This window comes from Hylobates moloch, unplaced genomic scaffold (assembly GCF_009828535.3).
Source record: "Hylobates moloch isolate HMO894 unplaced genomic scaffold, HMol_V3 SCAFFOLD_22, whole genome shotgun sequence".
NCBI classification, from domain to species: domain Eukaryota; kingdom Metazoa; phylum Chordata; class Mammalia; order Primates; family Hylobatidae; genus Hylobates; species Hylobates moloch.
Genome location: NW_026652297.1, coordinates 20,852,718 through 20,867,283, shown reverse-complemented (window position 1 = coordinate 20,867,283; position 14,566 = coordinate 20,852,718). Strand labels below are relative to the sequence as shown.

The 14,566-nt window shown below is 35.8% G+C and overlaps 1 protein-coding gene across 5 annotated transcripts in view; it reads left to right on the top strand.

Annotated features, from left to right (window-relative positions):
• ANKRD28 (ankyrin repeat domain 28) overlaps positions 1–14,566 on the top strand; it is a 197,664-nt gene that overhangs the window by 146,581 nt on the left and 36,517 nt on the right. For all 5 annotated transcript variants that reach the window (XM_032144284.2, XM_032144285.2, XM_032144282.2 and 2 more), the window contains 6 exons: positions 4,614–4,692; positions 5,614–5,728; positions 7,033–7,115; positions 7,978–8,041; positions 9,507–9,575; positions 11,180–11,320. In XM_032144284.2, coding sequence (XP_032000175.1) covers positions 4,614–4,692; positions 5,614–5,728; positions 7,033–7,115; positions 7,978–8,041; positions 9,507–9,575; positions 11,180–11,320 — 551 coding nt within the window. The remainder of the gene's footprint in view (positions 1–4,613; positions 4,693–5,613; positions 5,729–7,032; positions 7,116–7,977; positions 8,042–9,506; positions 9,576–11,179; positions 11,321–14,566) is intronic.

Below are 14,566 nucleotides of genomic sequence, written 5' to 3'. Positions count from 1 at the left end.
AACAGCAACAAATCCATCTGTAATTAGGTCATTGCTTTCAATTGCCCTCTGTCAACTACAGGACAAAATGTGTACATACTATACCCAAGGAAGAAAAGTCCTGAGATGTCATAAAATGCCCTAATATGATTAGAGCTAAACCATCTTTTTAAAAGTTTTTAGGTCTCAATCAAATCACCTAGTAACATTTTTTATAGTTTAAGTAATTACTAGAAGGTTTATTTATTACAAGTTTGAACTGCTTATTTTAATTTGAAGAATTCCTGCCCTTTGGATAATCAGGGCCCAGAAAAATATCTAAACACTTGTGAGGAGAAAAGTTAGTTTTTTCCTCAAAGGCACAGTAATGTTTCTTTAATAAAAGTTAGGCTATTTCAAAAATAAAAAATTTGGAATTAATCTTAACATTTTCAAAAGCAAACATCACAACCAAGTTTTCTCATTCTCTGTGAGACCTGTTTATGATAGTGAATGTAGATAAAATCATCTTTGTGTGTTAGTATTATGGAAATTACGGAACTTTTACCTGTGTCATCAGCTACTATGCATTTTTTGGTTCACATGATGCTGTCTTTAAAGGGCAGAGATTGGGCTTCCTGTTGTGCCCTGCCATTTTGGCATGAATATTTAATATAATTTGATGATAATGAATCACTTGATTCTGTTAGTGTCTACATAGGTGACTATAGTACCTGTGATTGTTTTTAAGTCTGTATTTTCTTTTGAAATGTAGAATTGAGAATCAGTCCTGTAAGAGGCCTACTTAGAGTAAAATGCTCAAACCAGTGGTCCTATTTGAAGTTACCTCCTTAATAATTTATAAAACTCAATGGTGAATTTCATATATGACAAGTGAATTTTTTAGCAAAGGGATTAAGATATATTTAAGTAGGTTTGACAGCAACAGCCTGTGATGTTGGTTTCAAAACAGATTTCACGAAAGTCATCTTAACTTCACCTGAGAGTGTATGACGTCTCATTTGTATGCAGTTGTCCAATTATTTTATTGTCAAATTCTGTTGAAACACATTTCCCATGTTGATTTCTCAGGTCCCTTCCAGCTCTTACACACGATATGTTGATAACTGTGAGTTTTCATCCAGCAAGAATATATATTCATTCCTGACAACTGTATTTTTTATAATTTGTAAAATCGATGTTATTAAGTTATTGATTGACTGTGGGGACACTTGACACTTGCCCTTTATTATAAAAATTTGGTTTACTAACCCTCATATTCTTACCACATTATCTCTTTTTTCCTGCTTGATCTTTTTTTCCTATACTACATTCTCCATTTTGTTGTTTCTGACCTTGATCAAGTTATAGATGACTAGAAATTGGAATGTGAATTTAAGTTTGTAATAACTCCGTTTCTAAGGTTTTAAATTCATTTCCCTACAAAGTGGTAGAGCTAAAATGAATCAGGTTTATAAAGCAGTATAGGTCTGTTTTTTAGAACTGCTTGACATGAGCCTTACTGCACTGATTGCTTCATTTATATGCACACGTTTTCCCACCCACATTGTTCTTTAAGAATAGATTTTGGTCAGCTAAGCAAAATACACCAAATGCTTGTTTTGAAATTTAAACCTAAAAAAATACTGTGAAATGTTTGGCTTGTAGTTACTGTTTTTGGTTGCCTGTGAGATCAACTGTTAGGATTTTTGTAGCTCTAATTTTTGGTTTTTGTTATTTTTCTTTTTATTTTTTTTTCTTAATACTCCTAGTTTTCTGCTAAAATGATTTGAGGTGATTAAGAAAAAGAAAACTCCACATTGTTTCTCCAATTCAGAAAGAAGTAACTGTGCCTTCTCCCCCTTAACATGTCTTATGGCAAACTTTTTAGTTGGTGATCTGAATCTCTTTTTCCTTTGTATACTTAGAATAGGTTTTATTATAAGTATGTAGAAAGTAAAAATGTTGATCCAGTGCTACGTATAGGCTCATAATAAAGGATTCTAACCAGGCCTGGTTGTGTGTGCCTTTAGTCCCAGCTACCCTCAGAAGGCTGAGGTGAGGGAATCGCTTAAGCCAGGTGTTCAAGTCTAGTCTGGGCAATATAGCAAGACCTTGTCTCTAAAACAAAATAAATAAATAAATAAATAAAGGACTCATCACTTATTAGCTATGAGACCTAGTAAAATCACTTAACCCTGGGGCCTACATTTCCTCATCTATAAAGCAAGATTAATGGTATCAATCTGATAGGGTTGTGAGGATTAAATAATATATATGAAGTAGATTTGGTTTTGGCTTTTTAGGAGGAAGGGAGATGGGGAGACAGAATTCACTCTGTTGACCAGCGTAGAGTGCAGTAGCACCATCAGCTCACTGCAGCCTCAAACTCCTGAGTTCAAGCAGTCCTCCCGCTTTGGCCTCCCCAAGCACTGGAATTATAGATACGAGCCACCGTGCCTGACCATATGAAGTGTTTTAAAAGTGTGCGTGAAACATGCTATATATATATAAATGTTAACTATAGTTATATCTTCCAAATTTCATCATTTTGTTAATCAAATTTTTATTACAAGTTTTTATTTTGTTTTGAGTTGTGGGGTTTTTTTGTTTTGTTTTGTTTTCCTCTTGTTTTTCTTATCCTTCTAATCAATGGAATCTCTGTTTTTCCTTATGTCTGTAAAAATTGGCTATAACTGGCCAGGCATGATGGCTCACACCTGTAAACCCAGCACTTTGGGAAGCCAAGGCCGGAGAATCACATGAGCCCAAGAGTTCAAAACCAGCCTGGGCAACTTAGACACCATCTCTACAAAAAATAAATTAGCCAGGTGTAATGTTACGTGCCGGTAGTCCCAGCTACTCCAGAGGCTGTTGCTAGAAGATCACTTGAACCCTAGAGTTCAAGGTTTCAGTGAACTATGATTACACCACTGCATTCCAGCCTGGCTGACAGACCAAGACCCCCATCTCTCTAAGGGAAAAAAAAAAAAAAAAAAGGCCAGGCGCAGTGGCTCATACCTGTAATCCCAGCACTTTGGGAGGCTGAGGCAGGTGGATTACTTGAGGTCTTGAGTTCGAGACAAGCCTGGCCAACATGGTGAAACCCTATCTCTACTAAAATACGAAAACTAGTTGGGCATGGTGGTGCACGCCTGTAATCCGAGCTACTCGGGAGGCTGAGGCAGGAGAATCACTTGAACCCGGGAGGCGGAGGTTGCTGAGAGCTGAGATCACACCACTGCACTCCAGCCTGGGCAACAGAGCAAGTCAAAAAAAAAAAAAAAAAAAAAGAAAAGAAAAGAAAAAAAGAGAAAAAAAAAAGGCCATAGCTAAAATATTAACATTAAAAATTAGGATATATCCTATCTGGAACATTTTGGAAAGACAGAATCCTTTTGCCAAGATGCTTTTTTGCCCCCCCCCCCTTTTTTTTTCTGGTTGAACAAATAACAACTGGTACATTAAAAATAATGGTAAAACAAATATATCCTAAGAAGCACTGATGTGTTACCTGAGTGTTTTACAAAGTATTATTGTATTTACTGTGTACAACAGACCAATGAGATGTAGATGGTATTATCCTCATTTTCAGTTGAGGAAGTGAAGGCACAAAGAAGTTAGGCAACTTGTCCAAAAATCTTGCTTGTGGTAGGAGATCTGAGATTCATGCTTAGGTTATTCTGACTCCAGAGCCTGCACATGCATGCATCCTCTCTCCTCCTTCCCTTCCTTTCTCATACTGCCTCCAAAAGATTAGAACTTCTGTAAAATTACTTGCCAATTTGATGGCTTGTTTACTTGAAAAATTCATATTATAGAATCAAACACTTAAGTAGATACTTATGATGTTATAATTACTCTATTATTATAAAGACATGAGGATTTTTAAAAAATATCTGCGTTGTATAGTGTTAGCATAAACTTAGAATACTTGTGACATTTCCATTTTAGTAGCTATGCAGAAGGCATGTTGATGAATGTTGCTGTGAGATTAGGAAGCTGCTAAGTAGTTTATTTCCTTTGCGTTGGTAACGTGTATGTTTTGGTTAACTGAAAGATGTTAGAAAAGAAAGGACACCACCTAATCAGAAGAAAAGATAACCTAAATCAGGGATTGTTTTTCTTCATATTTGGAACTCCTTTAGAACTTCTACATGAAATATATATGTGTGCAGCCAGTCTGATTTATTATTTTAAGTGATTTGAGAAAATGTTTAGTACACATAACTATAAACAAATATATGTAGTTTTAATTATTTGTATTTATTTTTTTAAATGTATCCACACAAAATTCACAAGGTTAATTCTAATACTCACTTTACTTGGTCAAGGAGGGATTCAGAATTTCTTAGAATGGAAACGGAGCAGTGTGAAATTTTGAATCTGAAACTTGGGAGACACATCCTTACTGTCCCACTCCCAATTTTTATAAACTGTAAGCAAGGAATTTTTGTATATTTGTGTTTTATGATGCACATGCTAAAAAAATTAATTCCTAATTTTAAACAGCTGTTTTACCTCCATAGGCCTCAGTTAAACTTAATTCATGTAAAATAGTTATAAAAATAAAGATGCAAGAGGGTATTCAAAGTAAAACTAAGGATTACACTTTACGGATATAGTAGAGTGAGTAATTTTTTTTTTCCCCCCAGAGTAAAGATGGGAAAACCCCACTACACATGACTGCTCTCCACGGTAGATTCTCCCGATCACAAACCATTATCCAGAGTGGTAAAAAGTATTTCTGTTTTTTTTTGTTTTTTTTCTTAAATGTAGTAAAAACATCTACCAAATGAATGGTATTGAGAAATTGTCATCGCAGTTTGTGTATTTTTAATATATGATTTCAGAGCTCATGAAAATAAAATATTAAAGAGTATAAAATACCATGTAGCTGTATCTTTCATACTTTCGTTTTTTATGTTTTATTTCCCTGAACTGTGTTATTTCTTCAGCAGTTAGTATTAGCTTTTTTCAATATTGCTAAATAGAAAATTACTTTCTACCATAATTTGTATTATATATTAATGTGTGTACTCTGTATATACATTATACATTTATCATTTTCCCCTGTTGAGTATCTGCAACTATTTTCAGGATTTTAATTTCTTGAGTTTGTATTCTTTTGTGTTTAAATTAATATCAGGCAAGCTAAACTTTTAAATCAAAAGAACTTTTAGGTGTATTACTTTAAATCAGTGTTTTCCAAGGCATATTCCAAGAAACTTATCCTCAAGATAATAGGTGCTATGGTTTTGCAGGGGAAAAGTTGAAATAGGTTCACGATCCAATACTTTTTGAAGCATTGCATGCAGTCTTGATGACAGAGTATGCACATTAAAGTTCTGAAGTCTTGTTCTAAAGAAACGTGTTTAATTTTGTTTTAATACAGTAGTTTCCAAACTTACTGGACCCCAGAACCCTCTTGTCAATTTAAAAATCTAGTAAAATCTTATGCTTAATTCACACAATTGCTTTAAGTATAGAAGCTGTAAATCCATTGCCTGGCCCGATAAATGAGCTATAAATGAAATCTAGTTAAAATTGCTATATCTATTAGTTTGTATGTGAACAGCGTTTTTTATTACTTTTCATGTAGTAGGTTTGACTTGATCTTTATATGGTCCAGTGTCTGACAGTCCTATATTGCAGGAGCTGTAATCGACTGTGAGGATAAGAATGGAAATACCCCTTTGCACATAGCAGCACGGTATGGCCATGAGCTGCTGATCAACACCCTTATTACAAGTGGTGCTGACACTGCAAAGTAAGTACTTACCGAGGTGTTGATAACTGATACAGGCAAGCACAAAGGGAAGTGAACTGCAGTTTTCTAGACATTTCACGTGGAAATGTGGATTTTATCCTCAATGTTATATTCATTGCTTGAACTGTCTTTTGTATTGACAAAGTGGTAGGTTAAAATGTTTAAATACAATTTTATTTGGTAAGCCAGTGTATTTTTATGTATGTTACCCCAGTTCTTTCTCACTTTGAGTAATAACGCAGTTTTGATCAGAGCTGTTAATTTTTGTGATCTCTTTATTTTTAACCTAGAAGTACTTAAAAATCCCAGAAAGCTGTATGTGCCAGATGCTTTTTTTTCATCCAAATACTATCTGTAGATAATACTTTTCAAGCTGTGCTGTGCCAAGCTCAGGGATTCCTTGGAATCCTACGAAGGATTTCTTACTCCCACCCCCATTTTGGTCAGAACAATTCACTTGTATTTATTTTATATATTAAAGTTCCCATTGTAATACTTTGTTTGAAAGATGAGTCCTCCTGCTAATGCTCTGCAAGAAACACTATACTTAAATTTACGTTTATCATTCTTTGTATCACATTTACGTGTGTTCATTAACAAGTTTTAAATCTTTTTTACTTTCTGTAATGGTATGGTACTGCACCTATCTGTTTTGTAACTTTTTCCAAAAAAATTACATGAGCTTGTTAATTTAGCCATCTAGATACAAATTTAGGCCTTCTTTCACATCTGTACAAGTTGCTCTAGTTCATTTATTTTACAGAATTATTGTATAAAGATTTCACAATATATTCATTCCCCTTATTTGCAAATACAAGTTGCTTACAGTTTCTCACTATTACAGAATTACTACAATAAATATTCTTGAACATGTTGCATTATGGAAATGTTTCAATGGTGGGGTGACAGGGTAGTGAATTTTGCTCCCTAAGCAAATGTCCAGATACATTTTTGGTTGTCACAATTTGGGGAGGAAGGTGTTAATGTTAATGACATCCATTGGGTAGAGCCCAGGGATGCTGCTGAACAGCCTATAAGCCTGCATGCACAGAATGGCTTCTCACGTTTCCCCAGCAAAGTCCATAATGACAGTAGTGCTGAAGGTGAGAAACCCGACTTTTGGAGAAAAATAGCTGGATAATAAGTTATGCCCACCATCAACCTTTAACCAAATTACTCTCCAAAGTGTTAGACATTTTGACTCTTAGTTATCTTTCACTTAAGTGGTCTCTTTGTAATGTATTTAATTGATTGTATTTTTCTTGGGTTAAAATGAAGATACTGTCCTGTTCTATTAACTTTAGGCGTGGCATACATGGAATGTTCCCCCTCCATTTGGCAGCCTTAAGCGGCTTCTCAGATTGCTGCAGAAAACTTCTTTCTTCAGGTAAGTGTAACCTTTGCAGCCTTTTGTATGTCTCCTCAAACCCCTCAAAATTTTAAGATGGTCTCTCTCCTGCTTTTTAAAAATTAATGCAGATGGGTCCAGTATGGATAATTTAATAACCCCTTTTAGAACGTGTTGGGTTCAGGTCTGGCGTGGTGGCTCATGCCTATAATCCCAGCACTTTGGGAGGCGAGACAGGCAGATCACTTGAGGTCAGGAGTTCAAGACCAGCCTGGCCAACATGGTGAAAGCCCTTCTCTACTAAAAAAAAAATACAAAAAAAAGATTAGCTGGGCGTGGTGGCGAGCACCTGTAATCCCAGCTACTTGGGAGGCTGAGGCAGGAGAATCGCTTGAACCCAGGAGGCAGAGGTTGCAGTAAGCCATAATTGTGCCACTGCACACTAGCCTAGGAGACAGAGCGAGACTCTGTCTCAAAAAAAAATACAAAAAGCCTCTTCATCCCCTGTTAAAGAAAGACCATTAGCAGTTAATCTCCATTTCTTTCTTCCCTCAGCCCTAGGCAACCACTAATCTACTTTTCAACTCTATAAAATGTGCCTGTTCTGAACAGTTCCTATAAATGGACTCACCCAACATGTGATCTTCTGTGACTGGCTTGTTTCACTTAATATAATGTTCTCAAGGGTTATTCATGGATCAGTATCAGTACTTTATTTCTTTTTGTTGCTAGATAATACTCCATTGTATCCTGTTGCCTTTTAAACAGGCACTCTAGCACTTAAGAACCCATAGTTTTGTTTGGGATTGGAGGGGAGGATGTGATTCTTGACGTTTCATGACACAATTCTTTAGTGTAAAATAATATGTCTGTTATAAATAAGATGTATTCATTCTTGTAGGATTTGATATAGATACCCCAGATGATTTTGGCAGGACTTGTCTACATGCAGCTGCAGCTGGAGGGTACGTTAATAGTATTTTTATTTCTTTAAGAAAAAGATAGCTGGTCATGGCAGGTTTTCTCTTATCTTTGTTCTCTTTTATTAATTCTGGGCTGCCAGAAAATAGAAAACAAAACAGGAGTTGTTTGGGAAAAAAAAGTCCAGGGTGGCAGAATACTTTTTTTCATCTTATTCCAGCCAAGTTGTAGGTTATGAGTGAAGAGAGAGAGAGAATAAACCTACGAAAGGAAATACTGCCTTCTGTAAAAGAACATAATTTCTGGATAAGTAAAACTATTTCTTTAAAAAGTATGTTCTCAAATGAGAACATCAAAATACTGGGAATATTCTGAATAATACAAGTACTCTTTAAGTAGATTTATTAAATTTTTTTTTTCCCCAGGAAAAAAATGTTCATTTTGTGCTGTGTCTTAACCTCTACTAGGAAGAGGAAAGTTTGAGATTGGAAGATTTTGGACTAAGTTTTAAATAGTACCACCAGGGAAAATTAGGCAGGTGGTTCAAATGAGCAACAAACTTCAGCTAAAACTCATGGCCTCTGGAACATGCTTCTTATGTAATGCTTCTGATAATTTAGATCTGTGATAAGCCATGTAATTCATGATTTCTCAAAAGGACATTTTGCAAAAACTTTATTCTCAGTGATAATTTCTTAAAAATTTTCAGTGATTTCAGAGGACGAGTATGTTGAACCAAGAGTACACCAGCAGAGTCTAAGTTGTAGAGATGGATTGCGAGCATGTGACTGGTTTCCTTATTCTTCCAAAGTCGCCAGAGAACCTTCCAGTTAAAACCTAACTTCCATGTAACTTGCCTACAGAGAGAGGGACAACAGACTTGAGTGTCTGATCGCTTGACAGTTTTCATTGTAACATAGTAATTTGATGTTGATTAAATTACAGAAATATTTAAGTTATATCCTTCCTCCAGTATTAACTAAAGATACATATATGTAAACAGTCATAATATAGGAGAAGATTAGGGAAAGCCGACAGGACTCATGCAGTGGCTCACAGCTGTAAGCTTAACTACTCAGGAGGCTGAGACTTGGAGGATCGCTTATGTCCAGGAGTTGGAGGCTGCCGTTAGCTATGATTGCACCACTGGACTCTAGCCTGAACTATAGAGTGAGGCTCTGTTTTAAGAAACAACAACAAAAAAAAACCTATAAGCAAGTTGTTTCCTAAAGCCTCCTCAGAATTTCTTTTGCAAATGTGGTCTTCCTTTTAAACAATGACAACGTGAATCGTGTGTTATTTCCTCAGTGTGCCAATATGTAAGTATATAACTTTCTAAATTCTAGATAAGATGAATTTTAATGTTTTATTCTTCATAGAACGTAAATCATGTCATTTTTGTCACATTTATCTTCATATAAAAACATGCTTTCATGCTCCTTTAAACCTACCAATTTCATTATAAAATCACTGTCAATTAAGTTTTCTAACTGTATTTTCTCTCAATAGGAATTTGGAGTGCCTCAACCTTCTGCTGAATACTGGTGCAGACTTTAATAAAAAGGACAAATTTGGGAGGTAGGGTATGATACAGTTTCTTTATGGAGCTTATTTTTACTTACTAACTTGATTGACCTTCTAACTGGCTTCTGAAAATTAACTGAACAATTTAGCATCTTGTACATTGTGATCATGATTCATTGAGAGTCCCAGCTAAAGTCAGTAACTTCCAAATATTCGTTCTCACCCACAGTTTTCTTCTTGAGTCCCTACCACAGCCCTAGCCTACCAACCACAGCCTTGGCCTTATAAATGCCTCTGTACTTGATAGCACTTCCCCCCCTTCAATAATTATGACTATGGAAATGTAAAGCCCCATAGAACTGTTTTTTCAAGAAACTCACAATACCTAGAAAATAATGATATAGTTCTCCTTTCTCCAAGTCATTTCTTTGTGAGGGATTCTACTGCCCGTATCTTGTTCCAGAGCAGTAGTAAGAGGGAGGAAATAGGTTATAAATATATATGTGTAATTTTTCTTTCTCCTCTTCTATATAAATCTCAGACACACATATATCCACACATCCCACTAAGTATTTCACAACAGGAAGGCAGCTGTGAAATGACAGTCTTTGTAGTCATTCAGCAGGCCTCATTATTGAGCATTTGCGGTAGCAGTATTTAAAACGACTGTTAAGTTACTTAGAGTAGGAATTGACACAGAGTGCATTAGAACCATACAGGAAAGAATTGAAAGCAGTTGGAATTGGTTTGAAAGAGATGACAGTATAAGCAAAACTATGTGTGTCAACAGTTTGAGAATTATACATAGCAAAGTGTATGAGAGGGAAGGGTGTATGTCAGAAGAAAATGTGTGAATATATGTCAATGCATGTGATAGAACCAGTGCAGAAGAGAAGTAAAAAGAATTATGCATGGTAGGAAATCAGAAATGAATAGAAGAAAATAAAAACTTTTGACACCATAATTACTTTGAAGAACAGATTGCTCTCATAAGCGTCCTTAATGGAAAGAACTAATGACCCACAAAAATAAAAAAATCACTTTGTTTGGCTTTGGAATGCAATATTTTTATAGCTAATTTGCTTTTATAATTATACTTTAATCCAGTTTATATTAATTTTTAGTACTTCAGGCATTCTATACTACAAATAACAGAGAGGGCTTCTGAAAAATATTTTGAGTTTAGAGGGTTGAAAGTAATTCAGGGTTAATTGCATTTTTTTAAAGTTTCTTCTATTTTTTTCTCTTACCTTTTGTTCCTCTTCTGAGACATGAATAGAAATTGCTACCTCCGTATTGTGGAACATTTTTATTAATGTAGGGGAAACTTTCCTAAAATGAAAGTTTTCACATTTCTGAGCAGAATATGAAGATTATTTGAAAGTCAGTCAAAGGACTGGGACAGGGATTGCTGCTACTGCCTGGAGGCAATGAAATAACTGCATTTTCATCTTATTTCATATACTTAAAGGTTCTCTGCCACCTTGCTTTCTTCTTCTAGTTTTATGTCCAGTCCTCCGCAAGACTTAGTATATGATAGTCTAAGTCTCACTGTAAATAAAGTATTTGTAACTGGGAGGAGTAAGAGTCAACTATGCTTTTGTTTACTAGTTACGTCTCTGGCTTTTATCTTTCTTGTATTAACTTGGACCCAAAAGATCTCCACTGCACTACGCTGCTGCCAACTGCAATTACCAGTGCCTGTTTGCTCTTGTGGGATCAGGAGCAAGTGTGAATGACCTTGATGAAAGAGGCTGCACACCCCTGCACTATGCAGCTACATCAGACACAGATGGCAAGTAAGTCCCGTAGGAGTGAGTGGAGGATCAATATTTCTATAAACTGGCGTCTTCCATATGGATGTTTTTGTTGCAAATTTGTATTTCCTCTTTTTATTTTTTGTTGATTATCTTTGCCCTAAGTCTATTTTGGGAAATAAATTGGTTTCATAGTTACTGATAAATCATAGTTATTACTACGTATTCTCAGCACCAGCCTTACTAGCTGATCTGGTGGAAGAAAGATAAAGGTCCCTTCTTGTCCTGCCTGCCAAAGAGCATCTTAATATCACTTTTATGTTTTTTTCCACCTGACTTCTCAGAGGCTACAGCCATGACTATATCATGGGGAAAGGGAGGGAGGAGATATATGAGTGATGTCATCAGAAGATTGGATAGAGATTGGAATACAGGTATCCTTCAGAGGTAGACAGTTCAGATTTGCAAGGAACCCTTGTAAATTGGTGTCCAAAAGGTAGTAATTGAACTGGCAGAATCTGGCACATAGTAGGTACTACATGTTGCTTAAATAGGTAAATTAGATGACAGAATAAGTAAATGTTGGCCAAGAATAAGTGAAAACAAGAATAAATAATGCATAAACTTTCATAAGTATAATAATATTCACCTAAAGTTATCAGACCTATCTATAATACCTTGATACATATTTTTTTTCTTCTTGCACGAAAATAAACTCATTGAAAACAAAAGATTTTCAGTGTCTGGTCATTCCCCATGGTGTGGGTCAGTGAAAAGTAAAAATACTATTGGCAGAAATAAGTAATGGTTTCTGGGGAAAGATGTTATAAAATGTACTTCATATAACAGAATTATTTATTCAGTTTTTAACATTTACTTTTCACCCTCAAAATAAGAAGCATAATTTGATTCTTCACAAATGTTAATTTAGTATAAACTCTTTAATTTCAAAACCATTTTTATAAGTAACTTTTTTATGTTGGATTGTTGCTAAAATTCTAGGGGTTTTTCAAACAACCCCATTAAAAAGTGGGCAAAGGATATGAACAGACACTTCTCAAAAGAAGACATTTATGCAGCCAACAGACACATAAAAAAATGCTCATCATCACTGGCCATCAGAGAAATGCAAATCAAAACCACAGTGAGATACCATCTCACACCAGTTAGAATGGCCATCATTAAAAAGTCAGGAAACAACAAGTGCTGGAGAGGATGTGGAGAAATAGGAACACTTTTATACTGTTGGTGAGACTGTAAACTAGTTCAACCATTGTGGAAGACAGCGTGGCGATTCCTCAAGGATCTAGAATTAGAAATACCATTTGACCCAGCCATCCCATTACTGGGTATATACCCAAAAGATTATAAATCATGCTGCTTTAAAGACACATGCACACGTATGTTTATTGCGGCACTATTCACAATAGCAAAGACTTGGAACCAACCCAAATGTCCATCAATGATAGACTGGATTAAGAAAATGTGGCACATATACATCATGGAATACTATGCAGCCATAAAAAAGGATGAGTTTATGTCCTTTGTAGGGACATGGATGAAGCTGGAAAGCATCATTCTGAGCAAACTGTCGCAAGAACAAAAAACCAAACACCACATGTTCTCACTCATAGGTGGGAATTGAACAATAAGAACACTTGGACACAGGAAGGGGAACATCACACACCGGGGCCTGTCATGGGGTTGGGGGTAAGAGGGAGGGATAGCATTAGGAGATATACCTAATGTAAATGACGAGTTAATGGGTGCAGCACACCAACATGGCACATGCATACATATGTACCAAATCTGCATGTTGTGCACATGTACCCTAGAACAAAGTACAATGATAAAAAAAAAAAAAAATAAATATATATATATATATATTTCAGAATCACACACACAAAAAGAATTCTAGGGGGTTTTTTTGTTTGTTTTTGTGGGGTTTTTTGTTGTTGTTTTGTTTTGTTTTGAGATGGAATCTTGCTTTGTTGCCCAGGGTGGAGTGCAGTGTTGCAGTCTCAGCTCACTGCAACTTCCACCTCCCAGGTTCACAAGCAATTCTCCTGCCTCAGCCTCCCGAGTAGCTGGGACTACAGGTGCCTGCCACCATGCCTGGCTAATTATTGTAGTTTTAGTAGAGACAGATTCACCATGTTGGCCAGGCTGGTCTCAAACTCCTGACCTAAGTGATCCGCTCACCTTGGCCTTCCAAAATGCTGGGATTACAGGAGTGAGCCACTGTGCCCAGCCTAAAATTCTAATCTTAAAGGCAGTAGTAATGTGTATTTTATTTGCAAGAATATAAAGTATGTTTTTAGATAGCAACTATTTAAATAAAATCTATGATACAGACTGTAAGTCAGAAAATACTTTGGTAAACTTGGATAAGTAGCTTATCCCTAATTTATCAGTTTTATAATTTCATGGTTTGATTTATAGATTTGCTTAAAATAAGTTATACCTGTTATCACCATCTGTAGTCCTTTACCATTACTTTCACAGACTGGTTATTGGGTACAGCTCAGTATGATCCAGATTCCACTGAGAGATTGTCTCCCACCTTCCTTCCCCCCCAAAAAAGATTACACTTTGATCCTTCTGCCCTTAGACAAATGCACTAAACCTTAATTCACACACACACACACACACACACACACACACACAACCACAAAGGAATAACATATAATTCAACTGATAGTGTTGGAGATTTGTGGTTTCATTGTAAGCCAATCTACTTTTCCTATAGAAGGGTACTAGTACTAAAATCACTAGTTTTCTCACTGAATATAAACTGTTTAGAGCAAGTAAGCAGTGACTTTTATTATTTAAATATTTAATCCTCAGTATGTACACTAAACAGCCTGATGTACTGAAAAGAACATGAGCCTTGGGATCAGAAAGACCCAATTTAAATCTTGGAGTTTCCATACTGTACCCATGTGAGCATGAGCAAGTAATTGCTAAGCCAAAATATTCTTTGTTTGTAAAAGGAAAATGAAACCTCCCTGTTAGAGTTGCTGGGAAAACTAAATGAGACTGTGCATAATCTAGCACTGTTAATGGGAGCCTCTGTTTCCTATCTTTATTAAGTATCAAAATCCCAGAGAGCCTGTCGAGTGCCATCATTTATTGATTCAATGATTTGTTCCATGGGAGCCTTGTGGAAAATATAAGCCACAGTAATTATTCTGGGATACCAGAGGCATCCTTTTAATAAGTGATTGTTTTGGAGGCTTAAACAGTGGCATTAAAGGATTTATTATTCTTAAATTGTAAAAAATATTT